Source organism: Osmerus mordax, chromosome 19 (assembly GCF_038355195.1).
Source record: "Osmerus mordax isolate fOsmMor3 chromosome 19, fOsmMor3.pri, whole genome shotgun sequence".
Lineage (NCBI taxonomy): Eukaryota > Metazoa > Chordata > Actinopteri > Osmeriformes > Osmeridae > Osmerus > Osmerus mordax.
In genome coordinates this window covers 10762034-10789471 of record NC_090068.1, presented here as the reverse complement: position 1 = coordinate 10789471, position 27438 = coordinate 10762034, and the positions used below count along the sequence as shown (strand labels likewise).

Below are 27438 nucleotides of genomic sequence, written 5' to 3'. Positions count from 1 at the left end.
TCTTCTTTTTACTACAAGATTAAGTTGGAGGGTAATGAAATATCGAATAACGTACTGAAAACACTTTCACATACACACACTACTGTCTATTGATTACAATAAATCAGTCACTGGATGAGTTCCTAGTCATAGCCGGTGGACACTGGATAGGGACCACAATGCCAGCCTATAAAAAAGCTGTCAGTGCCAGCACGTCATTCAACGACAACGTCCAGCAAGATTTGAGCTAAAACTCGCCTCAAAAACACTTTCAGATACGGACTCATGTGCGTTTCAGATAATTTCACCTTTTTGTGCGAAATTGCTGTTTGTGCTTGCGTATTTACTAACTGCGCTAGCTACATGCTGTGACACGGCATGACTGTCACACCGCAGACTAGCTTTTAGATTGCTAGTGTGTGTCTAGCCAGCTTGTTCTGACTGCACTGGGACGACACTCAGAACAGAAGTATGTTCACAGCGCGGGCGTCCACTAGGATGAGCTAACTTGGCTAGCTAGCTAGTTTAATACACGCGGAAATTTATGGCAACTTATTTAGCAGTGACAAATCGTGTATTGACATTTTACATCTTAGTCATGCTTGGCTAGCTGTTATCAATAAGTCACCTTTTAGACTGGCTTGATGCTAGCTAACGTCAACCAAGTAGCTAGCTCTAGCTAGATAGCTAGCTTTTCAGAAATTCTTTTCCGATTCACATAGACTTTGGAATGGTAAGTTGTTGATGCGATTATTAAAAAAATAGTGTCGTGAAATAGTCTAGTGGTAGCCTATAAAATAGCATTTTGGCTTCAATAGCGAGCTAGTTTGATTTTAAAACTTATATTGCGATAGAGCTAGCTAGCTAATTAGCTGCATACCATTAGCTCTATTTACCTACTGTAGTGTAATGATAATAAGAAATATACGTTCCCGGCGTTAAATGTGGTAACAGGTTAATTAATTGATAAGTTGTTGATTATTGGTGTATGGTCCACGTTACCATGTATTAAACATGTACGGTCAGTCTTACCGTAACAGTACAAATGTGGGAATTACAACAAAATACCTGGATCTAATAAATCTCTCAGTGACTACAGTACGGTATGTAGTAATAAGAGCTTACTTTTGCCTCTTTGCTTGAAGCTGGCACCGTCAATTCCTACCATTATGCCAGCTCTACTGGAGAGGCCGAAACTGACCAATGCTATGGCACGCGCCTTGCATAAACACATCATGCGAGAGAGAGACCGCAAGAGACAAGGTGATGAGAATGTATTTCAATTTCTGTACGAACCGTCTCCACTCTGGAACAGGGATGCATTTATGCATCTTAGCAAAACCTAACTCGTGAAAACCAACTAATTCTATATTTTGTCACAGAGGAAGAAGAAGTAGACAAAATGATGGAGCAGAAACTAAAAGAGGAGGAGGAGAGGAAAAGAAAGAAAGAAATGGAAGAGAGGATGTCTTTGGAAGAAACAAAAGAACAGGTGGAAACTGGAACCAAGACAAACAGCCTGAACTTCCACCTTTCAGAGGACCCACGATCTATGATATTCTCACTCTGTGTGTTTCTGTCAGTGTTGTCTCCTAACATCTGCTCCTCTTTAAAACTCCAGATAATGAAGATGGGGGAGAAGCTCCAGGGCCTTCAGGAGGAAAAACACCAGCTCTTCCTTCAACTGAAAAAAGTTCTTCACGAGGAGGAGAAAAGACGGAGGAAAGAGCAGAGGTAAAGGCCATCACTTCCTGTCGTTGGTAGAGATGTCACTTCCTGTCGTTGGTAGAGATGTCACTTCCTGTCGTTGGTAGAGATGTCACTTCCTGTCGTTGGTAGAGATGTCACTTCCTGTCGTTGGTAGAGATGTCACTTCCTGTCGTTGGTAGAGATGTCACTTTCTGGTGTTGGTAGAGATGTCACTTTCTGGTGTTGGTAGAGATGTCACTTCCTGGTGTTGGTAGAGATGTCACTTCCTGGTGTTGGTAGAGATCTTCCCTACTGGAGGTGGTATGGTAGAGCATTTGACCACAGATCAGAAGGTAGCATGTTCGAATCCACCCCTGTATGTCGCTGTGGATGAAAGCGTATGCAAACAATACACCATCACTAATGATGTGCACCGTGTTCTTGTTTTTCTGTGTTGCAGCGACATGACAACCCTGACTACTGCCAGCTACCAGCCAGGCATGGCGATCCACTCAAGCCAACACTTACTGAGCATGCAAGGTAAAACAGCTTTGCGTCATCTGCTCTCTTTATGTGAATAATCTCCAATGCAAGTCAGCTGTTTTTATTCCTTGTGTTACTTAGTTTAGGTTATGTACACAGATTGGCCATGATAGAATCACAGATATATGTATCCCTCTGTTCACATCTCCTTTCTATTCATTTGACTCCCCTCAGCCAGTCAAGTCAGCCATGGCCGTCCTGCTGTGCTACTCGGGGAACGTAATAAGCAACTCTTCCAGTCCCCTGGCATTCCAGTGAGTAGGCCTTTTTCACAATAAAAGTCCTCCTGGTTTGCACATGGACGTTTCTGACAAAACATTGTACTCTATTGGTTGGGGTTCACATCTTTGTGGGTGATTTAGGATTATACTTGTATTAAGATATGTGAAAATGACTATGATAGGACTTGAGTTTTCAGGTACTTGAAATGATTTATTACTGATCATTTTGGACTTCGGCATATCTTTCATGTTAATAACTGTGTTGGTGCTTGACAGGGTCGCCACTACCAGAGTCAGGCAGGGGTTTCTGAGCACGGTCAGTACTCTGGCAGCCCGGCCGGACACGGGCCCTACGGAATCCCCCAGACCCAGCACCCATCCCCCTACGGCCCCAGCCAGCCCAGCACGGTCACCTATGCCAGCAGCTCCCAGCTCCGAGGTCACTGTTGGTGTTTTATGCATAATAATAATAATGTATTCATAATCAATGTGTTCTTAATCTGCAGTCAGATGCTCTAACCACTACCTAATAAAACAAAACCTAGATCACATACACATCTCTAGCTACTTAGTTTATTCATGTTTATCCATTGATACCCATGTAGGTTGTTGAGGTTATTAGTGTTTTGATGTTCATGCAAAAAGGCTGGTTCTGGTTCGCTCTAGACAGGAATATCACAACAATTATTCCTCTGGACATAACTACGACAATATGTAGTCAATCTAAGTACTTCCCCATGTTTCCTGCTGTGTCCAGGGGCCTCAGCCTTTCCAACCATGCAGTACGTCCCTCACCAGCAGCAGGCCTACGCTGTGCATGGACATTTCACCTCCCAGCCAGGTCAGTTTCACTTGTGTTTGGCCCAATATCAGCTCTCCTGAGTCACCAAAGAACACGCGTCACAGAAACACACACAGTAACACCTTTCATCGACAGCCTTAATCTAACCTAATCTAAACTGTAGCCCACTTAACCCAGCCTAACCAAACATGTCTTGTCTTTTACTGCAGGATTCATACCTAGTGCAGGGATTCCTCTACAGAAGCAGTTGGAACATGCCAATCAACAGTCTGGCTTCACTGACTCTGTAAGTAAACGCACAATACCTGTGTGTTTACTGACTCTATAAGCACATCCATGCCAAGGCTGCATTGACAACGTGTGTGTGTTTCTAATACGGGGGGTCAGATGGCTGAGCAGTTAGGGAATCGGGCTATTAATCAGAAGGTTGCCGGTTCGATTCCAGGCTGTGCAAAATGACGGTGTGTACTTGGGCAAGGCACTTCACCCTACTTGCCTTGGGGGGAATGTCCCTGTACTTGCTGTAAGTCGCTCTGGATAAGAGCGTCTGCTAAATGACTAAATGTAGATGTTTCTTCTGGTGTTCAGAGCCCCCTGAGGCCTATGCACCCCCAGGCTCTCCATGCCAGTGCCGCAGGCCTCCTGCCTAGCTCCTCCATCTCTGTTCAGATCCCCTCTGCCAAGGTCAGTCTCACTCTCTACACCCAGAACTGTTTTGAACAAATCCCCACTTCATCCTGTTTACCACAACACACTCCCCTCTCTCTTCATTTACAATATACGTCAACGTTTTTTAAGACACTTTTATCCAAAGTGACAATCCATGAGTGCTTGAAAATACAGCTGAGAATCAAGGATCAGAAGTGTATAGTTCCAACTGTATTTTGGGGGTCAGCCTCAAAAAACTGTCGGTTATAACCAGGAACAGTGCAAAGTAATTACATCTCAGCTTCCAGGCATGGTGCAACAAATATGTCTCAACTACCGTAGTACATATGACATTGCTTTAGCTGTACGATCTTAGGAGAAACATCAAACAGTTTTATGTGTGCTGTCTTTATAATTTGGTTATAAATAAGAGATATTTATCCCCCCCCCCCCGGAACAGTCTGGTTTGCCATATGCCCACCCACCCCGCCCTGCATCTCCAGGAAGCTTCACCCATGGGACACCCCCACCACAGGCTCACCCTGTGAGTACAAACCCTCTCCCACCCCCCCCACACACACATGCACATAGATACACACTGACGCACATAGACAGACACACACACACACGTACGCACATTGACACACACAAAGACAGCATTCAACCTTACAGACACATGCTCGCACACACATACATGTGCACACACACACCTTAAATTTCGTCAGCAAAACAATTATTATTCTTGTGAGGATCGCCCACATTATTTTACTACCTGATTGAACAGAGATAGGCTGATACGCTAGAACTGAAGTGTGTTTATGCCATGTCCTAGGCAACCTTCCAGAGCTCTGCCCAGCCTCCTCCTCCTCCTCGTCATGCCTACCTCTCTCAGACCCAGGTCGGACAGAGGTTCTACCATCACAGCAAGTAAACGGAACGACCAGCAATTACAGACTGACCTAATTCTCCAAACAGCTTAACCCTAACTGCAGGAATGCCTGAAATTGTGTTTTTGACAATAACTGTATTGTTAGCATTCACAAGCATGTTTTATTTTTTGTCAAGGTTTCTGTAAATAAGCTCTCGTTTTATACTGGGTATGGCTCTCAAAGCCACAAGATGTAGGAGAACAGATTGAGGAAAATCTGCTTTACAAACTATTGTTTAAGTTTATTACCACAACATCCAAACTGTATTTTAATTACAAAATCCTAGTACTATACGTATTTAAGGAGTAAATGTATTTAATACAAATTTTAATGAATTAAATGTAAACCCTTCTCAGGGCCCATGGAAGAGTTAAATCACAAGAAGTGACTCTCCTAGCCACATATTTGTGGAAGCCATATTTTCCTAAGCTTTTAAACTGAAAAAATATTATTTTGCAACTAATTTTATTAAATTGCACTTGATACCAAAACATGTATTCAGTTTCATCTTTATTATTTCAGTACAAAATTCTTTGTGGTTCCCATAATATCTGAACATGTTTTTTGGTGAAGAGTACCATCAAAATGTTCCTAATGTATATTTGTGTAATGTTTAGTATATCTGTATATTAACGCAACCTCCACCAGCTTTACTGTCTGCTATGCACGATTATGGCAACAAGGGTGCACTGGAGCATGTGACGTTACGTCAGGGTGAAGTGGATAAGCATGTGAAACTGAAACCGCTTAAAGGCGACACGAAAATAATCATTTATCTGCTGTGAAATCAGTCCAAGGACTCAACCATTAAAAAAAGAACATAAAGAAGAATATTAAGAGAAGTGATCTGATGGGGTTTAAATCTTGCCAGTGTGTGGGAGAGGAGCAGGGCGGAAGCTGACAGTGCACTCTCTTGACTCTGAGGAGGACAGGGTGTGGAAAAAAAAGTCTGGCTCTTCCGTGACTCAGATGCCGCCTAAATTCAACCAAATATCAGACTACGTTATCAGAAAGGCTTTCAGAATTCGGTCACTGTCTACGGATTTGACTCAAATATTTTAATGTGGGTTGGAAATTAAATCCGGTGGTTTGTTTGAATGACTCGGCGTGGTATGCCGTTTTTGAACTTGAAAAGACAGGGATGAGTATATTTTTCTTTAGTTGTGGACTGAAACTAAACGGTCGCATCTGGGCGGGTTTTCTTGAATGATATTCTGCTGTTCCCCTTCCATGTATTGTATTATTGTGTTATCTTAAGGCAAATGTCTATATTTGGCAATGCCGTTAACTGCACCATAGTCAACATTCTAGTAGTGTGTTTCTCCATATTAGTTGGGCCTTTGTTAAGTTTTTGTTTTGGCTCTCAAACGCCCATTTCTATTTCCGAGTCGTGAATTCATTACTATTGGACAGTCTGGGTGCTCTTTTCCTGACGATTGTACCTATTTGAATGTCGTCAGATGGAATTAAGGCTCCCTCAACTTCCGCCGCCCGCCACATATACAGGGGGGATCATTTTGTCTCAAACTCTCATATAATGGACCTGTGTTCCCCTGTGTCATCTGCTTTGGATGTCAGTTGCTTGTATGAGGACTTGTGTGATAATTCCGACATTATAAGTGACAGGTAGGTGTTTCTGTTTTAGCTATGTGAAGGGAAGAAATATCTTGCTCCAGTGGTTGGGTCTGTCTGTGTGGGCCTATTACATGTGTGGCCTCTCCGGGGATCTTTTTCTTTTCTATTCGACAAATGTTTAATTAATACGATATCTTATGTAGCAGTTTGTCAAAGTAAAATTTGTCTCGAGCTTCAATATGTTGTCTTGTTGGAGAGACGTATTACAAGATGGTCAGCATGTGCAACAAAGAGCCATTTTACATGTGCCTGGGAGCAGCATGGAGGAAGTACTTTTGGACATTTTTTATCATAGCTTTCTTTCAGTGCATCGGACAGGTTTGTATAAAGATGACATCTCGCTGTTCCTGAACATAAAATGTAATGTTGCAATGTAAAATTCAGCACATAATCTTTCCTCCTTGAGCCAACAGATCTTTTTTTTTAAGACTTAAAAAAAGTAGGCTACTTGACGAATGAATTAGAATGTTCATCCTCATGATAATTATACGATTATGAAAATATTTGTTTCACCAAAAAGTGTTTTTTTTATTTCAACATGGTGGGTATCAACATGTTTCTCTTAAATAGTTTCACAAGTGAATACCTGGGTATGGATTTGGATTGCTGTACAAAATGCAGTGATTGCTATATACAATGAAGCTAGTTTGATGCCTGTTTCTGAAACATGACTGGGGAAGGTTTTTAGACATAGTTTTAAAGATATACTTAGTATTAAGATTAATATTATTTGGACAATTAATCTTTAGATGTTGTTTCTACCTACACAGCATCAATAACTACAAATGGACAGTAATTGTTTTTATCATCTATGCACAACACATCGGTGACTGGACGTTGATTGTGATTGAATGGCCTAAGAGTTTGGAATGTAAAAAAATAAACAACTGGTAGATTTTATTAAGACATCAGTGTGAGGTTGTGTTGGCCTTTTAATTAAGCCACACCCACATTTCCGGTCCAGCAGGGGAATCCCCAAGTGAAGCGTGGTTATAGTTAGCTACTAGCGGCAAAAAGCTGTTTTGGACGGCTGGTCAAGCTTGTTTACAAATTTATCTGTTTTGAGTCACGCGCGACTGACAGTTTTCAACTACGTAAAGGTAAATAATCAGGAAGTGTGTATTTTGTTAACGTTTTAATCATGGCAATAACACGGAAGTAATGCTTCATGTCTAACTAGCTAGCAAACAGCTGGACGTCGCCAAAACGTCGTGCTTGGCCGTGAACTGTGATTCATTTGGATGTATGTTTCTACTCTTTACACAGCTCGGGGTTGTTGTTCTTCACCGATTACAACTTCGAGAGGTTGACCGATATTATGGATGAACCGGTGGGGAATGAATCTATCACCTTTAGCCAGGAGTCTTTCCATTATCTATGGAACTTAATGTAAGTATAGTATATCTGTGAACATTTGCTAACCGTCTGACCACACTTGGATTAGAAAGCTAATCAACATATTATATTAGGCCTATGTAAGAAGAACGACCGTACACATATGTCGAGGAGCATGACAACAAAGTTATATTTCCGTGTTTTAGTATGTGGATATCTATTCTCGTATTTGTATGTTAACTACCTCCCTCTTCCCTCACTTTCCCTAGGGCTGGCCAACCAACAGAGACAGAGAATGTAAGTATTAAACGCAGAAAGCTGAATGGTGGGAAACACTCTTAAGGTTCATCAATAAGTCACATTGTATATTGACAAATCAGTGCACCAGATGATGCATTTTTCCCAGCATACGGAATTATACTTGGAAAGAAAATTTGTATCGTCTGTTTTGTGAATAAGTGGTCTTCCCATTCAGAGAATAACTTATTTTTTTATGTGTGTGAGTGCAGTGTTTAATGGAGGCCCCCTTGTTTGATGAGGAGGATCTCTTCGAGGAGCCCACCATTCCAGCCCCTCAGGCCCCCTGCCACTCCTCTGACAGTGGCTCCAGCCTCACCTCCACGGTCCCCTCCACCACAGACTATCCTGGCTCCCTCAACTTCAGTCTGAAATTCCAGCAGTCGAGCACAGCGAAGTCAGTGACCTGCACAGTGAGTGTCTTAACGTGCTCCTACACCGTCACCTAGCTAGCCTAGCAACCACGCATGAACATGAACCTTTGTTCTTAGAAAGCTGTTGCCACATAATGGATCAGATTAAATACATATTTTTACGACATATATCGCCTTTCGCAGTGACCCAAATCGCATTCAACTTTAGTAAACATTTTTTTTTTTCACACAATACCAGGTCATTTATATACTTAAGTGTCTTTAATCCCTCCTCAGGATATATCTCCTCATATTGCTGTTTAATTAATAGAAATATAGACTTTTATGAACAACCACTCATAACGTTGTGTGACTTTAACAAATCACTTCCTAAAAAAAGAACGAAAAATAATAACAAAAATCCCTTTCTTAATTCTTATTGAATCATTCATTTAAATTCTGAAACTGCTAGACGAGGATTTTGTCGTCTAGGAGTCCTGTCGTGGACATTATTATTACCTTAGACGTCACAGATTGTCCGATCCTGTCCAGGGAACCCATTGTCTCTGTGCGACGTTGCAAAAAGTCACGAGGAGCCAAGTCTTTCTGTCAAAGAGTAAGTCAGGGGAGATTCTAAAACTACACATATTGAGCTGCGATTGACCCAGTTGATTGACCTTTTTTGACTTAAGTTGGCCCACATATCATAATATTATAACAATAAATAATAAGCGTCTACAACTTTCCAATTCTCACCGTGTTGTCCCTAGACATGACGGGGCATGCTGGTCATTTGTGATTTCAGGAAATCTCTTCCAGCGAGGATGGGGTTAACAGCGCCCCACCCCCTCCCCTTTACTCAACCAGGCTTGTATACTGAAACTCCTTCTGTGCTGGTTTTAAAAACTTGGAAGACCTCTTTTGGTCTCAGTAAGTTAGAGATATGAGGTTATTACATCGATGCACATGTTAACCTGTTGTCTTAATACTGCCGTAGTGATGGCGCAATAGGCCCGGTAACCTGTGGGCTAGCCTCTGTGTTGCTAAGTAACAAGCAGTATCTGGACCTTTTGTACCTACAGCATCTGGAATAAAACCTTGTAGCTCTTCCTACCAGCAGTATTCTTTACATGCTGTAATCTGTGAGAAAATACAAGCTACCATACATCTACCACTATGTAATATTACAAATAAACCCTGTAATATCCTCAATTCAAAACACAAAACCTTGCAAAACAAACAATATGGCATGATGTGTTTTCATCATATGAATTTCATCAATAACTTTGGAGGTATTAAGGCGTTCAGTCATATTGCTTGTGTTGGGACATGCCCTGGCTTGTCTCTGAGCAGGGAGGGGGGAGGGGGTGAACAGCACAGCAGAGTCTCCTTCCAGAGTACTTATACCTGTAGTCTTGTAACTAACAGTAGAAAGAAGTTGTGTTTTGTAAGGCTCATGGTTTGTTTGTTTATTTATTTGAGTAATAACTAAGATCTGTTTTACTGAAGGTAAGATATTTAACTTATTATTAAATACATTTTCGCATTAACAGGTTCAGGATAAACTAATCATGGGTCAAGCAGGTTTGGCTGTCAACTCAACATTATTTTGATGACTAACTTTTCTAACTACGGACTTTATTTCTAAATGACTCGGAATTCAAGTTATAGATTATATATAGGGAGAAATAGGACAGGCATAGCTCAGGGGAGGAGTGTTTCACTGCAAATCAAGTGATCCCCTATTTAAAAACAAACAAACATGTTTGTTGCTATGGATAAAAGTATCTGATAAATGAATATAATATTATCATTTGTCAAAATGGTATATTACAAGTTATGATCATCTTTGATAATAAAAAAATAAAAAAATAAACAATATTATAATTAACCAAAGTTATTATTAATAACTTTCTTTCCTTCTCAGTATTCACCAGAGCTGAACAAACTGTTCTGCCAGCTGGCCAAAACTTGCCCGGTCCAGATGGTGGTGGAGCAGGCCCCTCCCCCGGGCGCCTTGCTGCGCGCTGTCGCTGTGTATAAGAAGTCCAAAGATGTGGCGGATGTGGTGCGCCGCTGCCCCCACCACGAGAGGACCACCGAAAATAACGAAGGTACACAACCAACCAGGTCCCGCCCTGGAGCCACTCCCTGGAGCCCCTCCACTGCACAACACGCCCCAACCAGTTCACTCTGTTCTGGATGTGTGATCTTTCTCTGTACCGTGAACTGTCGACCCTGTGCGTGTGTGCGTGTCACTGTGTGTGTGTCACTGTGTGCGTGTCACTGTGTGTGTGTCATGTCTGTCCCTGCGCCCTGCAGGACCTGCTCCAGCGGGCCACCTTGTCCGTGTGGAAGGGAACAACCAAGCTCGCTACTTGGCGGACAACCACACAGGCAGGCACAGCGTCCTGGTTCCCTACGAGCCTCCACAGGTACGGCTCCACTATCCTACCCTCCTCTCTACCTCCAACCTACTGGCTGCACCCATCATAACTGTCTGTCACCTTCAGTAAACCAGAAATTACTGTAATGACGAGGCTGCTTGTTACCTGCCTTGTGCATGGATACCAAGTGGTGTGTGTGTGTGTGTGTGACGGTACCTGACAGGTGTGTCCATCCTTCCTGCCTCCCAGGTGGGGTCAGACATCACCACGGTGCTCTTTAATTACATGTGTAACAGCAGCTGCATGGGGGGAATGAACCGCCGGCCCATCCTCACCATCATCACCTTGGAGACGCAGGAGTAAGTGTTCTCCCCAGGGCTGGGGAGTTAGTGAATTTACGTTAATGAATAAAGCTAGTTCAATTCAAGTCAAGTACATCAAGGCAAAGATGACGTCATCATCACACGTGGATTTTTTGGATGTCATGGCACTAGTAGCTGTAGCAATAGAAGCCTAAATTGACTCAAAGCTATATCGGTAGCTAACTTTTGCTCCTTGAAACCAAACCAAAACGTTAGGAAACAAATCGACTTTCTCTGCTCTCCTGCAGGGGGCAGCTCCTGGGCCGGCGGTCCTTCGAAGTGCGGGTGTGTGCCTGTCCCGGGCGGGACCGCAAGAACGAGGAGGAGAACTTGCGCAAGAACGAGGAGAAGAGCAAGCCTGCTCCTGGAACCAAACGCAGTACGAGCCTAAGAATATAACTCCCTTAGTCATGCAGTTATTTTTATGATTTTTTTTTACATTTGATTCAGTTAGCAGATGCTTTTATCCAAAGCGCCATACAAATGCTGCACAAAGAAAGTGCCGTTCTAACAGTATTTCTGTGGCCAGAACCGTCTGTGTGTGAGTGATGGATAAAGACCTTTTTAAAGTTTGCGTGTGAACTAGTGAAGTCGCTCTGGATAAGAGCGTCTGCTAAATGACTAAAATGACTAAATGAACTAATACTCTGGATGATTGACAGCTGTGAAGGAGGCCGGTCTTCCTGTTCAGCGGCCTGAGGACAGTAAGAAGTCTTGCCCGGGAGGGGAGGAAGAGGTCTTCACTCTTCAGGTGAGCAAGAGTTCCTGAACTTTTATTTTACTTTTTGTTTTTCCACCTTTTCCAGACGTGTGCCAGGCCGAGGCCATGGTTCACAGTGATAATCTGTGTCCTACAGCTATAAAATACAGTAATCTGTAAACCACAGTATGCTTGTAACATACAAAATATAACAAAGTGGTTAGGTTTTGACTCGGTCTGTGCTTTCCCAGGTTCGGGGAAAGGAGAGGTTTGAGATCTTGAAGAAAATCAACGACGGTCTGGAGCTCAGCGACCTGGTGCCGGCAGCTGATGCTGAAAGATACCGACAGAAACCGTGAGTTCTGAGATTAGTGTCATTAACGTAGAAATATATATATTTTTTTTTTTGTTTGACAGGTTTCTCTGCAGGTTTGAAATAATTACCTAATTTATTAGAATTCCTCAGACCCTCTGTAGACTCAAATAATTTTCTGTTGTCTTTCTGTTTCATCTCTCATGATCTCACTTCCTTTCAGACCTGCCAAAAGCACCAAAAAGGAAAAAGATGGACCCGGAGTTCCTAAGAAAGGAAAGAGACTTCTTGTCAAGGAGGAGAAGAGCGATTCAGACTGAAGTGCATTTTTCAAGGAACACCTTCTCTTCCCGCTAGTGTTACTTTCATTTAAAGGACATTTAATAACAGCAGTTGGATGCTCTAAAATGTGCCATTTTATGAACACTCCTTTCCCAAAGTTAGAATGGATCTATGTACGCCTGTCTACTAACATAATTTTTAAAGGGTGCTTGTTTAAAATATTATGTTAAACAAATCTTGATTTCCAAATGAGGGGGAAACATGTTGTGTTAGATCAGGTAGAGACCATATTGGGACCATATTGGCATTGATGGCATTTGACAATAATTACTTAAATTATGATCGGGAATGAGGAATATCTCTACCCTACCCTTTTTCTCGCCAGTCTTCATTTTCCTACAGTACTTTCTTACTTTTTAAAATACATTTTGATATCTTTAGATGATTTATAGGCTTTTATTTTTTAAGTCAGATTTGTTTAGTTTCCTTTTATCATAGTGGCACGTAGAAAATGTATTTTGTCTTTATTTTTATTAAATAAAACAGTGGACTGCCTTTGGAAAAAAAAATCAAATTTTATTAATCGTACACATTGGAGCTGTATGAAAACGTGTTATTAAGAAAATTTAAACGTTTTGAGGACACAGTTTCTTGCTCTGTATACAGTGGTCATTAAAATCTGTCACTAATCAACATCATGCTTGTAATATAGAAAAGCAGTTTACATATTTCATAGAAATAAAATGTTGCTTAATTATCGTTTCACCACATGACTTCAGTCAGGCAGACTCGAATCAAGCTGGTCAAAATCGCTCAGGTATACTACATAGATGCTTAATATAGGTCTCACTTATGGCTGTTAAGGCAGCTGAAATGTGGATGATATTTCAGATGTGCTAAGCATATTACTGCCCAGAGATGCAGTTGTCCAGTCTGCAATAGAGTCAAAAAGTTCCTTATCTTCCATATGAGGGTCTGGGAGACGGTCGTGGTTGACGCCTGTAATAAAATCACGTGGGATTTGAACTGCGACCTGTTGGTTTGCAGTCAAGTTGCTCCGATCACTGAGCTACACCCAGCATCCTATACCGTGTACTGGTTACAGCCTCTGAGGTTCGTGGGTCGAGGAGCAGATCGTCATAAGCGTACGGCCGTCCAGAGGAGCAAACAGTGGATACAGCTTCTCCTTGAAGTTGCCCTTAAAGGTGAAAATGTGCACCCTGTTCTCCACGTTGTAGAAAGAGACCTGCCCCTCGTCGTAGTCCAGGTAGACGCCCACCTTGCGCGGTACAAGCGTGAGAGGCAGGACGGTCTCAGGTTTGGAACAGGCGTAGAACTGTCTCGTGCTCCTCCAAAGCGCCCAGTAGCCCTCGGCGGGGTCCATGGGGAAGCGCCCCAGCCTCTTGGCCGAGGCCGTCGTGAGGCCCAGCCTCCAGTAACCGTTGTTGGCCAGGTCGACCTCCCAGTAGTGGCGACCCGAGGAGAGGCCCTCCCAGCCCAGCACGCAGGGCCAGATGTCGAAGCGCTGAGGCCCGAAGGACACCTGTAGGAGAAGGTATATCTTAGTGGGTAGAGCATTTCACTGCAGATCAAGCTTCAAATCGCCCCCCATACTTTACATTACCTCGGCTGGGGTCAGAGACTCCTGCACCTTCTTACGGTCATCGGAGAGCAGCAGCCAGGGGTGGCTGGTCTGGGGGTCCAGAGTTATGTCAACTAGAGAAGACAGGAGGAGGGAGAACAGGATGGTGCCACAGTTATTCTGGGGTTCTCTGAGTCCGGATCACGGAGGAGGGATGAACGTTGATGCACAAAGGAGGTCATTACCTGAAGCACTACAGATCCACTCCCACACTGAAATAAAACATACATCAATGTAAAAAAAATCTACATCTATTTAAAACAATTCAAATAAATGATAGAAAATTATAATGAAAAGGTTGTGTTACGGCAAATGCAGATCAAATATTACCTGAGTTTGGGATGTACTTTGGTGTTTCTGTGAGGTCAGAAAACAACACTTCAGAATTTGCTACACGAAATGATGCGGGACATTGCGATGCTAACAGGCCATGGGGACTCAAAGTTACCTGTTTTCCAGGTGCGTTGTTTGGTGGCAAGCCAGAGCTGGGCCACCGTTTCCTGGAGGACGAGAACAACAGTATGTATCAGAAGAGGCACAGAGAGTGAGGAATACAGAGGACAGGGTCGAGGGTGTGGGTTAGCTAGAGCATGGGTTATATTGTTATATTGTATCTGGTATCTGCTCCACCAGCTCCGTGATTGGGTGACCTTATCACTGGTTATAAAAGCACTGTCTGGTGCCCTTTTCCTGTGAGTGTAAATGTTGGATGAGGATAGAATCAGTCGGTGGAAAAGCCCCGTTGTATACTGATAAAGAAAGCCAAAGGGGCGTGAAAGCCCAGAAACATTTACATTTAGTCATTTAGCAGACGCTCTTATCCAGAGCGACTTACAGTAAGGACAGGGACATTCCCCCAAGGCAAAGTGAAGTGCCTTGCCCAAGGACACAACATAATTTTGCACGGCCAGGAATCGAACCGGCAACCTTATGATTACTAGCCCGATTCCTTAACCGCCAGATTCCCTAACCGCTCAGCCATCTGACTCCCTAAAGACACAGAGTGATAGACAGACAGATAAAGACAAGATACACTGGGCGAGACATGTAGACCGTGAGGGTGCGTGTGTGTGTGTGTGTCAGGGTGCGTGTGTGTTCGAGGGTGTGTGTGAGGGTGGGAGTATGTGACTCACCGCATCGTCCTTCAGGAGAGACCAGGTGATGAACTCCAGGAAGGGGAGGAGTCTCCCTACCTTTTTCTTCTTGAGCTCTACCTGTCTCAGCATCTGGGCCACCTCATCCCTCATCAGGCCACATCTCTACACACACACACACACACACACACACCAGGGCTCACAGTTAGGCTACAGGTGCTGCACACACACACACACACACACACACACGCTTGCACACACACTCAAACACCAGGGCTCACAGTAATCGGCTACATGCACTGACCAATACACACACACACACCTCTGTCACAGACTGAAGCTCCTTGGCCCATTCCATGATCCGCATCTCTGTGTCCTTGGAGTCTTCCTGGTGCTCCCTCTGCGTCTCTTGGTCCTGGGGTTCTTCTCTCTTCTGTTGCCAGGCAGTCTGGTGGATCATTCAGAAAAAGACTGCGTCATTACCTTCACATAAATCCCTACAGGTAGTTTAGAGTCGAGTCTCCACATCTCTGAAGAGGAAAATGATACACTGGTGAAAACCTCCACCATCCGTCTGCTTGTCATTTGAGAGACCCACCGTGTCGATGTCCACTGTCTTCAGCTCCTTGGCCCACTGGAGGATGAGCTTCTGGCACTGCTCCAGACTTTGCTCTCTCTGGTCGGCTATCTTGCTGGCACCCTGCCGTGAATGCTGCCCACTCTGAGTACAGCAACACACCCTTAAAGTCTCCCAGGCAACGTTTAAAGACAACTATCGACTATCACTAACAACAAAGCTACCTGTGGCCTTATCGAGCATTGTTAGCAAAGATAAGTGTGATCTCAGGAGCAAGGGTTGACGTTCTGATTTATAAATCTGTGTTTGAATCATCATGTCATTGGGTTGGCTAGGAGATACTAGATCTATGTTCAGTCCACTTTCCACAACAACCACAACTTTACATTTACATTACATTTTATACGTTTAGCAGACACTTGTATTCAAACTGTATTTACTAGCGACTTAAAGTAACCACATCTCAGCTACCAAACAGAGTAATACTCTATTCCTCTAAGCTCATCAGATCTCAGAGAGCAGCTCAGTTTTCAGGACCCACCTTGCACACCTGCTCCACCTGCTCTCTCCACTGGCTAAGGAACCTCACACAGTCCTGCAGTCCGCGCAGGTCCTTCAAATCCTGGGCAAAAACAAAACGTGGATTATAATCTCCTTTAGTTGATCAACCCATTCTCCTGGATAATATGAAGGTGATATCTCCCTGCCTGCTGTCTGTCGTTGGTCTGAGTTAAACATCTGTCTAGCCTAGTTTCGGTTTGGAGGTAGAGATGATGCGTAGCCTGCAGTACCTTTGGTCTGGCGGTAAAGCTGCTCTTGGTGGGTGCAGAGCTGTGCTGTGTCACGTCCTCCTCCGGTAGAGTCCACCGCACGGCCCCAAGAGAGCTGCTCTGAGCGGCACTCTCAAAATGTACTCCAAGATTAGACTCTATACACACACACACACACAGACAATACATACACAGTTCCTTCACTACGGGGTACATTTGACAGCTGTATGCGACTTCACAATTCTCATGACTCCGTGAGAAAGTCTGAATGCCTATACAGATCAACAGACGAATAATAAACGAACAATGATCACTTACTGGCCTTCTTTTCCTTCAGAATGCTTTTCATTTTGAAGACGTTATTCTGTTGAAGGAGAGAGGGGGCTATTGTTAAACATTTACCACCAATTAATTGATTTCCTACACTGTCTCAATGAGTGACCCATGCTAAATGATTAGCCAATTCTAAATAAACACATAAATAATTCACTATTACTAACTTTATATCAACAACAGTAATTGACGTAGACATCATAAAAGCCTTACCTAGCAGGGTCCTGAGAGAGGCTTGTACTCCGTAGCACACGCAGTACTGAGGACCATGAGCACTAAGGAGCAGGGAGACTTGATCCACTCAGACCTTTAGCCCTGCTGGGTGCCTCCCAGCAGGTAGTAGTGACGCAGGCTCCTTTATGATCAACATGACTCTGGCGCCAAGAGAGACCAATGCTCTTTTAAGACATCTTATGAAACCCAGTGAAGATGTATTATGGTTTATAACAGAGTTGGAAATGATTATTTCTTTCTTCTTCTCCTCAGAACAGGATGGTTTTGTGGTCGTCATTTTTTTTAAATCTCCATTGACAAGTTGTTTTTAGCCGAGGCAGTGTACAACATTAGATAGACATGGATTATCAACTATCACACAGAGGGGTCTATGACAACCCCCTTGACAGATAATAACAGTGATAGGTTAGAGGGATCTCCTACTAATTGCGTTGTGTTTGGACAGATTACATGTTAACTCCCTGTGCCCTTCCTTACTTAATCATGTCAGAATTATATTATATTTTAGAGATGAATCATCTGTTAACACTTTGGCTTGTAGGTTTCACGATAGAATTTTTTGCTAAGTTTGTAGGCAAGTCATGATTCTTGTAACACTTTACACAAAGGTAAAGTCCGAACCCTCCAGTTATCAGAATCAGAACTCGTTTTATTCGCCATGTATGTTATACAAACACGAATTTACTGTGGCAGAGAGGTGCAAAACACTAAACATATACAGATCTTAAATTAAGTAAAACTACAAAAGTTTAACTATTTCTAAGAACTAAACAATCTAAGAATACAACAATTTAAATATAAAATAATATATATAAAAATAAGAATAGAATGGGCAGCGTGAATGGTCAACATAGTGCAATCTAGAGTTCTGTCCCAGAATACGCCTCAGATGTTGGGTGTGGAGTTCCACTGGGAAACCTATTTTCCACAAGCAGTGCCCAACCGCATACCTACGTGGCCCCCAGCTACTGTAACAGCTGAAGAGCAAGTCATGAGTCATGTTCCGCAAATGAACTCAACGCCCTTTTAATTTCGAAACCTATTACTGACAAAGCAACTATGCCTATTGTTAACTACACCACCGGACATAAAAGGCGATGCGAGTTGAAGCGATAATGAAACATGTTTAAATAAACCGCCCAGTTCTGCTCTGTATGAATAAGATAGCCCTACTAAAACAGTATCCTATTGGTTTCACATTTCCCTTATTCACTCATATTGGGTTGAATCACATTTTCATCTTCTGACACTTTTATGGTGGTCATGCTCAACTACTGTAACGTGAGGTTAAGATAAAGCCAATCATATGATCTATGGAACATCACTAGAAGATGGTCTGACAGCCTTGTGAGTGACAGCTACTTTGTGGTTCAGACTGTCCAATCAGGAGAGATAGAACGGAGGTACGACCAAAACTCCTCTTTTCATTGGCCAGGAAGGCGAGCTAAGGATGCATTCTATTCATACATACACGTAATATGTCTGCGCTCAGATGAATGAATGGCCACTACAAGGAGACATTTAAGGGCAAACTGTTATTGATAACAAAAGCTAAAACTGACAAGTATAGATGATTTTTTCAGGCGTTGTTAAATTTCTATGCGTCGCTGTACAAGTGTATGATGCAATTTATCTTCGCTGACTCCATGATCTGTCAGGACGTTGGGAACAAACTGGACTGAGGATTTCTCACCGACGAGACACATTCATTATTTCAAAACCACCAAATCCCGTTGAGTATGGATTTTGTTTTTGGGGGAGTGGCGGCCTGTGGGGCTTGTCTATTTACAAATCCTCTTGAGGTGGTGAAAACCCGCATGCAGCTACAAGGAGAATTGAAGAGCAGGGGGTCATATCAAATCCACTATCGCAATGTCTTCCACGCTTTTTACACTATCGGCAAAGTAGACGGACTTGCTGGTTTACAAAAGGGCTTAGTCCCTGGACTAGTATACCAATTTTTCATGAACGGTGTCAGACTCGGCTCGTATGCTCTCATCGAGACCTCCGGGTACAGCCACACGGACGGACGTGTCAGCGCAGCCAAGACCACCGTTGCGGGGGCCGTGGCTGGCGTGGCGGGCGCGGTGATGGCGAGTCCCATATATTTGGTAAGTATTAGCGATTTGAATGACAAGTTGCATTTGAAGGATTTTGTTTTATTGATATTTTACTCTGAGCTGAATAATAACGGTAACTGAACCCTTATTGTTGTTGTTTTACTTCCATTTTGAAGGTAAAGACTCACCTTCAGAGTCAGTCCACCTCATCTATAGCGGTCGGACATCAACATAAACACCAGGTGAACGATGTCCCACATAATAACGGCATTCTTTGACAAGCGTCATCTTCCACCGAAACTAAAATCAGATACTTGTTCTTTCGTCACGCTATCCCAGGGGATGATTCAAGCGCTGGCAGCCATCCACAAGCAGCATGGCATTCTGGGACTGTGGAGGGGCTCTAGTGCAGCGATACCACGGGTCAGCGTTGGCTCGGCGGCTCAACTGTCCACATTCTCTACCTCCAAGGAGTTTGTCACAGATTTACAGGTTAGTGTGTGCTGCTGTTTTGGTTGAAACTCAAGAAGGGGAGGGTAATGTGAACAGGCCAATGTGACCATATCTGTTACGTTGGCTAATTGGGACACCTTTTATAAAACGTAAAAATAAAAGCTGTAGGGTGTTAGCTGAAGGAAGAAGCAGAAGGGAAAAGTGCTTGGAGGATTGCAACACAAGGGAGTACTCTCTGCAGAAACAGGACACCCCTCCTCACCCAGTCACATGGAGGTGACATAACTTTGTATACTGTGAGTCCTGTGAAGCTGAATTAAAAGGGTCTTTGTTGGAACACCACAATTATTATGCTAATTCTAACCACTGGCTAGTCAAACCAATGCCTGCTGTTAGCAATGGGAAAACACAACATGTCCTCTAAGCACAGTGCTTTTCTTTTTTTCAGATATTTCCAGAGGACAGCTGGCTGGTGGCTCTGACCGCTGGTCTGATCAGCAGTGTAGTGGTGGTGTTGGCCATGACACCCTTCGACGTGGTCAGTACTCGACTCTACAACCAGCCAGTGGACCACCTGGGCAAGGTGAGCGTCTATAGGAGGCCCGGAATATTCCTTTATTAGGATTCTTTCCTTTAGCTCTCATCTTGCTCTGATCCACACAGTGCAAAGTATAGCTCAGTGGTATGGCACTTGACTGTGATGCTATCAAGAGGTCACAGGTTCACATCCTTCCTGTATGTCGCTTTGGGAAAGAGTGTCTGCTAAATGAACACATTATTATGAAACACAGATAAAGAAGCATGGAAAGTGAGCACAGCCGGGCCAGGGGGGTCCTCATCGTGTTAGTCCTGAACTGTGCCTCTCCAGACTGACAAAACATAACCTGTCTTTCAGGGAGAGCTTTATCGGGGCTTTGGAGACTGCTTCTCTCAGACGCTGAGGAAGGAGGGTCCGACGGGGCTCTACAAAGGCCTGGGGGCCTCGTACTTCCGCCTGGGGCCACACACCATCCTGTCTCTGCTGCTCTGGAACGAGCTCCGTAAGCTCTACCAGAACCACAGATAGCCCAGGACACGAGAGGCTGTCAGTTGTAAAAATGGTTACTCATTACAATCCCGAGTGACATGTTTAAATATCCTCTAATTTAATGAATGTAGTCTTGAGGGAGGGAAGGGAAAGAGCAATAGGAAGATATGGGAGGGAAGGACATTCTTCAGGCACTCGATTTGAATAACGATTCAGCTGTCAGCAACAAAGTATGTACCAAAATGATACTGAACACTTGAATCCCATGACTGTTTTAACAGGTCTGATGTGAGACACAGGAAAGAGGTATAGGGAAATATCAATCAAATCAATATTGCGTGGTCTATTTAAGCTGAGGCAAGACGGATTATCTTGAAACCGACAGGTTGAGATCTGTATTTCTATCACAAACCATTTTGACTTGTATCATATACTGTTAGAGAACATCGTTGTTTGTTGTACATTCCAAACAGCTCTCCACATTTACGCACTTAATTTTACGTTTGATTTAGTTATTGTAGTAGCCATGGATTGATTTATTGTGAAGTAGGGTTATTTTCGCATAATGGTATAACTTCAGCAGCTGTAACAGACAGGTTTATAGAAGTTTGTGGTCATTCTTGCCACTTGCCTTACTGTCAAAAATACTGTGTTTTTGTGTTAGTGCCATGGATTGTCAAAAATAAAATAGGTATACTTATTTGTGACAATACTGGCAGTAATTACTGTTTCTATTAAGAGATCATTGGTAGGACTGATAATACCTCAATCATTAATAACGTTACTGAAACATGTTACTGTTTATGCAACTTTGCACCTGGGAAATTAAGTATTGAGATGAATGTAACATAACATTATGGTTATTTTTGTTACAAATGAATATATGCAATGCCACCTAACCTCACGGGAGCTAAAAATAAAATCTAACCGAACAAAAACGAGTTCCTTGTGATTGTTTTGTAAATGTAACAATAATGTGCTTCAAAATATGTTTGTCTATGCCTCCATGGCATGAGTTAAGTTTTCCGCAAATCAAAAAGGAATATGCAAATGAAATGTACGAGTTGAGAGGAAATTGTATTGAACCGGCACATCAGATGGTCAAAACTATTTGCATTCAAGAAATGTTCCCATTTTTTACATTACAGTTCATGACAGAAGCCAAGACAAAGATGAACACTGGTATAACATCAAGAGAAACATAATGTTATCTGAAGTAGCATTCCAAGGTTGTCAGTTCATAGTATTAATCAAAAACCTTCAGTCAACCAGAGAGCCAAACCTGTAGTTTGAAACGTGCTTGGCAGGGTTTTGCTTTGTTGAGTGAAATGTCATCATGCAAGCCTGTCTTCTACCCAAACACTCCTGGGTTGTGTAGTTTCAGAGACTGTAGCAAGCTCTCAAAGTCTTGTATAGTCCAGGAATGTGTGGGCAGGTTGCTGGCCCCTGCTGCACTGCTGCTGTTGTGGCTGCAACAGAAGACAGGAGAGGAGGGAGGATATTTTAGGGTGTAGCTCAACAGCAGAGCATTCGACAGCAGATTTACATGTATTCATTTAGAAGATGCTTTTATCCAAAGCGACTTCCAAGAGAGAGCTTTACAAAGTGCATAGGTTACTGATAACAAAAACATTGCGAGTAGCCAAAACCGAAGCACACATTGTGAACAACCAAAGTAAGTGCCAAAGGGAAGAACCATAAGAGCATGTAGTTAAACAAGTTACAATTAAAACAACGTGAACCGCTATAAGTGCAAGTGTACAAGCAACAATAATAAAACAATATATCACAGCGAGTACAAAAAATGTAAATCAGTTACCACTAACCACAAGAGCAACAAGTCTCTAAGCAAGAGTCATTGTGGCCATCAAGAGGTCGGACGTTTTTACATTAAAACATTTTTAGCCGGGTTAGCCTACATAATTATCTGTTTGGAGGCTACTTTGAATCATTGTTAAGTAAAACGAAGCAAGAGTGTGTTTTAAATATGGTGAAACACATGCATACCTGATGGTGAGGGGGTTGTTGAAGGTGACAAGGATATCTGTGGAGAACTGGGGTAGCCGGAACAGACCAAGATGAATGCTTATAATATTTTTCGCCTGCAGACAAAAATGAAACAAGACTGTATCAAGCAATCAGAAAGCACCTGGATGAAGGGTTATCGAAGCCAGTAGCTGTAATAGAACGTAGTGATGTTTGAGACACACATAGGTACCTCCTCGTTGAACTTGGACACGGCCTGGGTTCCAGTCAGCAGCCAGGCAGAGCCACACTCCTGCATGGAGAGCTCAGGTTTGGGCAGGGCCTGGACCGTCTTCACCTCTGACGTCCCTGGGCCTACTGCCTTGTTGCTGCCGGCTACATCCTCAAAGTGATACCTACAGGATCCGATGGCCATGTTTCATAGGTGACAAGATGTTCTATGGGCGTATGTGAAGCTCTCTGTGACATTGCTTGTAAAAAGGGCTATACAAATACATTTTGATTTGATTTTTATGTTGTCGGTGTTGTTTGTGGAGTCAACACCTCCCAGGGTTAGGGTTAGCTCACCTAGCCGCATCCTCGTTCTCCACGTGACTCTGGAACTCCAGCAGCTCCACGATGATGCTCTGGTCCGTGTGCTCGTGGGCAAACACTTCCTGGTTGTCTGGGATCTCCCTCAGCTCACTGCACAGAGAAGGGAGGGATGTTGGAGGAAGGGGGGGGGGGGGGGGGGAGGTGATGTGTACATTCACATCTCAGGTTATTCATCGTTTTTATCCATAGAAACTTCTAAGTACGTTAGTCTAGACTCTAGAGTATTTGACCTAAATGTACATAGCTGTTTTCCTCAACAGTGTCACCTGTAAACTTTGCAGTTACAGTTATATCGTGAACGATGCAATCCGTCATTCACTTACCTTATATCTTTGGCATCGCGTGGGATAGTAGCTGACAACGCGCCTCCAAACAATGGGTGACACTCTATCGCGTTATTTGAATGATTTTGCATACTACGGAAAGAAACGAATACAATTTGGTCAACGACTTTGCAGTCAGGGTTATAATATATCGGCAAGCAGCATAGCTTGAGAACTCAACGAGAAAGTCGGACACACTACAGAGTACTTCATCTATGGATGTTACTTAGAGGCGGAAGTAAACAGTGACAACATGAGGATGATTTCTCATAGGATCAAGAGGTGTTGACCTCTAGTGGACATAATTGCAACTGCAACATTGGGTGAACAAAAATGATCAAGTCCCCAAGTTTTTGCTTTAACTAGATTAGAATAATGCTGAGTAGGCTACTCAGCTGGCGAAAAGGCATGTGTTTCCGACTTCCGACTTTTTCTTTATCGCGTCATGTTTCGCATAATTACGTCATTAATTGTTGTGGCAAGTTTGCTTTATCTTTCTAGGATCAGCCGAGTGAAATTCCACTCACAGAGGAAGAAGGTATGCCACCATGTCCCCCTTACTGTAATCATATTGTAATTTAGCAGACGCCTTTACTGCTAAATACTAATAATTAAACTGACAATCGAGCCATGTAGTTCTGAATGATGCCCCTGAACTCTGTGTCTCCAGGTATCATGCATCATGACAGACTCGGGAGCTGGATCCTCGAAACCACTGAAAAGTATTCTGAAGAAAGTTAAATCCTATGATATAGACTCGTCGATCCACGGTCCTGAGTGCCCCCTGCATGACCAGCGATCACCAGGACCTCTTGACCCCCGGCAGGGCCGCGCTGGCCCGGGGTCGGGCAAGCCGCCCAGAGGCATCCTGAAGACCAGCGCAAGCTGTGCCGCGGCGGAGGATCGCGCCGATTCTAATAGCACGAAATTGAGGTCAGACTTACCTTGAAATAATGTCAACTAGATTTTTCTTAGTTATGTTTTTTTTTTTTTACTGAATCCCTTGTTTGTTTCGGTCTTGGTTCCGCAGACAAAGACAGCGATGGGATGAGTCCAACATTTTGGCCACGAGCTGTCATTCCTGGCTCAACGTTCCCAAAACTGGATCTCACCTGTGAGTAACACAACCATGATAGGAGTATCAAAAGAGTAAGATGTGACAGTGCCACTGTCAACACATCTAGATCAGGACCCTGTCCCCTCACGTGCAGTGGCATAGCCAGAACATCTTTAATGGGGTGGCCAAATGGACTACACAATTGCACGTGTGTCCTGCTAGCTTGCTTGTTGTGGTTCCTCAGATGCAGCCTCACCATGCTGGATTGGCCTGCTTCCAACGCGTGGGAGGAGCAGACATGTCTGTGTGTCAGCAAGAGGTATGAGGGCAGACCATAATATGTTACATTGTTGCATTTATATTTACAGGGTGTAACTGTATACTCCCCCAGTTTCAGCCTTAGGTTTTGGTGTCAAGTTACTCTTTAAGAATGTAAAATGTGAATGTGTCTTCTTTAATGAAACACTGTCTCAGGAAGAGAAAGAGCCAGAGCTGGAATGAGATGAGTATCCTGGCCACTCAACAGCCCTACAGCGGGAACAGCCCCTGGATTCAAGTGGATGACAGCTGTCCTGCTGGTGTGGCATGGTACTGCACCCTTTCCTGCTCAAATAATGCATTTATGAAACAAGCGCAAAGTCACACACAAGTGGGATTTGAACCGGCGACTTGAACTGCAGTTGAATGCTATACCATTGAGCTATACCCAACCCTAGTTTGATGTGCAGGCTTCTATTATAGTAGTGATCTATAGTAGTCTGGTTCTCCTCTCTGTCTCACTTCCTCTGGTACTTTGGTCCTCTGGTATTTTTGCGTACATCGTCTGAGGTGTAAATTCCTGTGTTTACTTCCTGTTTCCTGCTCCTCTAGGCAGTCACTGTCCCTCACTGATGATGCAGAGACCAGTCCCAGCTTGACCTCTGACCCTGGGCCTGTGGCCTCGCCACCGAGGCAGGAGAGCAAGTAAGACCCAAACACTCTAACCCTGACCACTGACCCTGAAACCCTAACCCTGACAGCCCTTGTTAATGTCCACCAAGGGGAAATGAAACCCATTCATTGTGACGTATTCCAAACATGTAACTTCCATATTACATGTTTAGTTTCAGTTCATATCCACCCAAGTCACCAGCCTGTGATAGGATAGGAGACAGGAGGAGGTATCAGTCCAAACAGGAAGGCCAGAAACGTACCAAAGTCCAAGATGAAGGAGCACCAGGTGGCAGAGACTACAGTGGTGAGCAAATACCTATGAACTGAATATTCAGCCAACCTCAATATACGTTCATACATCAATATAGCTTGTTTTATTTGTGGTTTTAAATAGTCCATGCTTACATACCTCTGCAGGTACCTCTCCCCTTTCCTCCCCTTCCTCCCTTCTCTCCTATCGTACCTGCTCCCTGTCACCCCCTCCCTCCCCCCTGCCTTGCTCTCCCTACCTTTTATATTCCTCTCTGTCGCCCCCTCCCTCTTTGTCGCCTCCCTCTCCGTACCCCCTGTCCACCTCCTTGTCGCCCCCACCCCCCTCCCTCCTGTCTTCCAGTCTGTCATCACCTGTGTCCCCCTCGCCTCCCCCCCCCACAAACAGCCCCAGCTTTGAGAAGCTGAGGAAAGCACACCGCAGGGAGAACAGGCGGGTGTTGTTGGCCCTCAGGTCCGTGGCCAGAGACGAGGAAGCGAGGGACAAGGACGATGCTACTGATGACACAGTCCCAGCCATGTGCCCCTGTATTGACTGCTGCAGCTCCCCCAGTGGTGCGGAGTGTACAGTACAGACAAGCAACCAAACAGGTATGATATATTATATTCAGGTTCAAACGAATAGATTATATTGATATGACATGTATTACTATTGATCAAGTCATCAAGTGGTTACAAGCGTCTTGTGTGCCTGTGCTCTCTTCCTAAGATGTGGAGGAGAAGGCGGTTCACTCCGATCCTTGATGTCAGAGTACACTCTCTCAGGACCAGTGTCTCTGAGGCCTCCACACCGCACACCTCCACAGCTCGCTAAAACATCTACTGACCAATAAACATCTGGAGACCTCCACAGTGTTGTTCTCGTAACTGTATCTGGACTGTGTGTGTTGTAGTTCCAGTGGGTCACAATTGTGTCTGGATCCACGTTGTTGCCAAGGAAACACTCAGTGTACTCTTAATTTGAATATTGATGACCAATTAACACCAAATTAAATAGAAATTTAGGTTTACTGTAATCATGCTCAAAAATGGTCAAGAGCATGTGTCTCTGGCCCCATTACTCTTTAGACCCCCTCACAAAGCTTATGTCCACCTGGCATGACGCCAGGGCCCACCCCACACAGTGGGACCTGACTGCGCGCAGCTTTGATGTCTCACCACTAGAGGGCGCCCTGCAGGGTACAGTCATGGAACACGCCTCCATGCCAAATAAAACTTTCCCAACTACAAAATGAAGAACAGGTTTCACTTCTTTATGGGCAATTTCCAGACCCGGGCCACATTTCAGATGCAGTTCCTTTCTGCGCTGGGAAAGTGTGGAAGGTCAAATACACTCACAGTGGTTACAGCCTGCACATGTGTCCCCACAGTCCCTACGATGCAGACGAGTTTGAGAGGCAGGGTCAACATTAAACATGGCTATGGGCGTAGCTTATTGGTAGAGCATACTCTGCTGTACAGTATCTACAGTACTGTAGATCAAGATATCACAAATTAAACCCCCCCCCTCCCCCAGCCTGTAGCGAACTGCCTTCCGGTGTTATTTCACTACACAGTGTTTAATTAGCTTGGAGGGACTTTGATGCATTGAGCTGCCTGAGATCACCAGG

At 43.8% G+C, this 27438-nt stretch overlaps 6 protein-coding genes across 10 annotated transcripts; 4 read left to right on the top strand and 2 right to left on the bottom strand.

Moving 5' to 3' along the window:
* The first annotated feature begins 175 nt into the window (after window positions 1-175).
* On the top strand, window positions 176-5308 carry gps2 (G protein pathway suppressor 2). Of its 4 annotated transcripts, none has more exons than XM_067256637.1 (12): window positions 176-266; window positions 1125-1242; window positions 1362-1471; window positions 1601-1713; window positions 2129-2208; window positions 2386-2465; window positions 2709-2871; window positions 3190-3273; window positions 3444-3520; window positions 3823-3918; window positions 4343-4426; window positions 4715-5308. In XM_067256637.1, exons 2-12 carry the CDS (start codon window positions 1149-1151, stop codon window positions 4811-4813), a joined length of 1080 nt encoding a protein of 359 aa, XP_067112738.1. In that variant the 5' UTR covers window positions 176-266; window positions 1125-1148; the 3' UTR covers window positions 4814-5308. The 4 variants fall into 4 exon arrangements, with proteins under 4 accessions (XP_067112738.1, XP_067112737.1, XP_067112736.1 ...); XM_067256636.1 differs by lacking the exon at window positions 176-266 and adding an exon at window positions 296-712 and having other exon boundaries at window positions 3199-3273; XM_067256635.1 differs by lacking the exon at window positions 176-266 and adding an exon at window positions 299-712.
* Window positions 5309-5699: 391 nt separating this feature from the next.
* Window positions 5700-13121, top strand: tp53 (tumor protein p53). 2 transcript variants are annotated; one of them, XM_067256633.1, is made up of 11 exons: window positions 5700-7546; window positions 7713-7835; window positions 8051-8078; window positions 8291-8491; window positions 10359-10545; window positions 10754-10866; window positions 11068-11177; window positions 11429-11559; window positions 11843-11931; window positions 12132-12235; window positions 12417-13121. In XM_067256633.1, exons 2-11 carry the CDS (start codon window positions 7765-7767, stop codon window positions 12511-12513), a joined length of 1131 nt encoding a protein of 376 aa, XP_067112734.1. In that variant the 5' UTR covers window positions 5700-7546; window positions 7713-7764; the 3' UTR covers window positions 12514-13121. The 2 variants fall into 2 exon arrangements, with proteins under 2 accessions (XP_067112734.1, XP_067112735.1); XM_067256634.1 differs by lacking the exons at window positions 5700-7546; window positions 7713-7835; window positions 8051-8078; window positions 8291-8491 and adding an exon at window positions 9862-9940.
* LOC136962759 (E3 ubiquitin-protein ligase TRIM39-like) lies at window positions 13031-16933 on the bottom strand. Its single transcript, XM_067256631.1, has 11 exons — window positions 16877-16933; window positions 16580-16716; window positions 16330-16410; window positions 15810-15932; window positions 15534-15659; window positions 15251-15376; window positions 14566-14617; window positions 14448-14474; window positions 14303-14329; window positions 14100-14191; window positions 13031-14018 (listed from the first exon to the last, which is right to left on the bottom strand). Exons 1-11 carry the CDS (start codon window positions 16905-16907, stop codon window positions 13575-13577), a joined length of 1266 nt encoding a protein of 421 aa, XP_067112732.1. The 5' UTR covers window positions 16908-16933; the 3' UTR covers window positions 13031-13574.
* Window positions 16934-18625: 1692 nt separating this feature from the next.
* Window positions 18626-21592, top strand: slc25a35 (solute carrier family 25 member 35). Its single transcript, XM_067257236.1, has 5 exons — window positions 18626-19236; window positions 19362-19427; window positions 19525-19677; window positions 20087-20221; window positions 20534-21592. Exons 1-5 carry the CDS (start codon window positions 18865-18867, stop codon window positions 20702-20704), a joined length of 897 nt encoding a protein of 298 aa, XP_067113337.1. The 5' UTR covers window positions 18626-18864; the 3' UTR covers window positions 20705-21592.
* Window positions 21593-21723: 131 nt separating this feature from the next.
* rangrf (RAN guanine nucleotide release factor) lies at window positions 21724-23785 on the bottom strand. The gene is made up of 5 exons (XM_067257441.1): window positions 23569-23785; window positions 23219-23335; window positions 22884-23046; window positions 22673-22767; window positions 21724-22134 (listed from the first exon to the last, which is right to left on the bottom strand). The coding sequence occupies exons 1-5, from the start codon at window positions 23658-23660 to the stop codon at window positions 22017-22019; spliced, it is 585 nt and encodes a 194-aa protein (XP_067113542.1). The 5' UTR covers window positions 23661-23785; the 3' UTR covers window positions 21724-22016.
* A 465-nt stretch (window positions 23786-24250) lies between these two features.
* LOC136963583 (uncharacterized) lies at window positions 24251-26236 on the top strand. The gene is made up of 8 exons (XM_067257736.1): window positions 24251-24501; window positions 24599-24682; window positions 24870-24944; window positions 25100-25213; window positions 25496-25588; window positions 25729-25862; window positions 25976-26170; window positions 26217-26236. The coding sequence occupies exons 1-8, from the start codon at window positions 24251-24253 to the stop codon at window positions 26234-26236; spliced, it is 966 nt and encodes a 321-aa protein (XP_067113837.1).
* The last annotated feature ends 1202 nt before the right edge of the window (window positions 26237-27438 follow it).

Bases quoted from the DNA above. Each gene is read 5' to 3' on its own strand.
- gps2 (XM_067256635.1), top strand. The intron at 2,209-2,385 runs GTAAAACAGCTT...GACTCCCCTCAG, and splicing joins ACACTTACTGAGCATGCAAG to CCAGTCAAGTCAGCCATGGC. The intron at 3,274-3,443 runs GTCAGTTTCACT...CTTTTACTGCAG, and splicing joins ACATTTCACCTCCCAGCCAG to GATTCATACCTAGTGCAGGG.
- LOC136962759 (XM_067256631.1), bottom strand. From the start codon at position 16,907: ATGAAAAGCATTCTGAAGGAAAAGAAGGCCA. The intron at 15,660-15,809 runs GTGGGTCTCTCA...ATGATCCACCAG, and splicing joins AGACAGTGGACATCGACACG to ACTGCCTGGCAACAGAAGAG. The intron at 14,475-14,565 runs GTAACTTTGAGT...CTGACCTCACAG, and splicing joins ACAACGCACCTGGAAAACAG to AAACACCAAAGTACATCCCA.
- LOC136963583 (XM_067257736.1), top strand. From the start codon at position 24,251: ATGACAGACTCGGGAGCTGGATCCTCGAAACCACTGAAAAGTATTCTG. The intron at 24,502-24,598 runs GTCAGACTTACC...TTGGTTCCGCAG, and splicing joins TCTAATAGCACGAAATTGAG to ACAAAGACAGCGATGGGATG. The intron at 24,683-24,869 runs GTGAGTAACACA...GTGGTTCCTCAG, and splicing joins CCCAAAACTGGATCTCACCT to ATGCAGCCTCACCATGCTGG.
- tp53 (XM_067256633.1), top strand. From the start codon at position 7,765: ATGGATGAACCGGTGGGGAATGAATCTATCACCTTTAGCCAGGAGTCT. The intron at 11,560-11,842 runs GTACGAGCCTAA...GATGATTGACAG, and splicing joins TGCTCCTGGAACCAAACGCA to CTGTGAAGGAGGCCGGTCTT. The intron at 12,236-12,416 runs GTGAGTTCTGAG...ACTTCCTTTCAG, and splicing joins GAAAGATACCGACAGAAACC to ACCTGCCAAAAGCACCAAAA.
- rangrf (XM_067257441.1), bottom strand. From the start codon at position 23,660: ATGCAAAATCATTCAAATAACGCGATAGAGTGTCACCCATTGTTTGGA. The intron at 23,336-23,568 runs GTAAGTGAATGA...TTCTCTGTGCAG, and splicing joins CGCGATGCCAAAGATATAAG to TGAGCTGAGGGAGATCCCAG. The intron at 22,768-22,883 runs GTACCTATGTGT...TTTTGTCTGCAG, and splicing joins TGTCCAAGTTCAACGAGGAG to GCGAAAAATATTATAAGCAT.
- slc25a35 (XM_067257236.1), top strand. From the start codon at position 18,865: ATGGATTTTGTTTTTGGGGGAGTGGCGGCCTGTGGGGCTTGTCTATTT. The intron at 19,237-19,361 runs GTAAGTATTAGC...TCCATTTTGAAG, and splicing joins TGGCGAGTCCCATATATTTG to GTAAAGACTCACCTTCAGAG. The intron at 19,428-19,524 runs GTGAACGATGTC...ACGCTATCCCAG, and splicing joins GACATCAACATAAACACCAG to GGGATGATTCAAGCGCTGGC.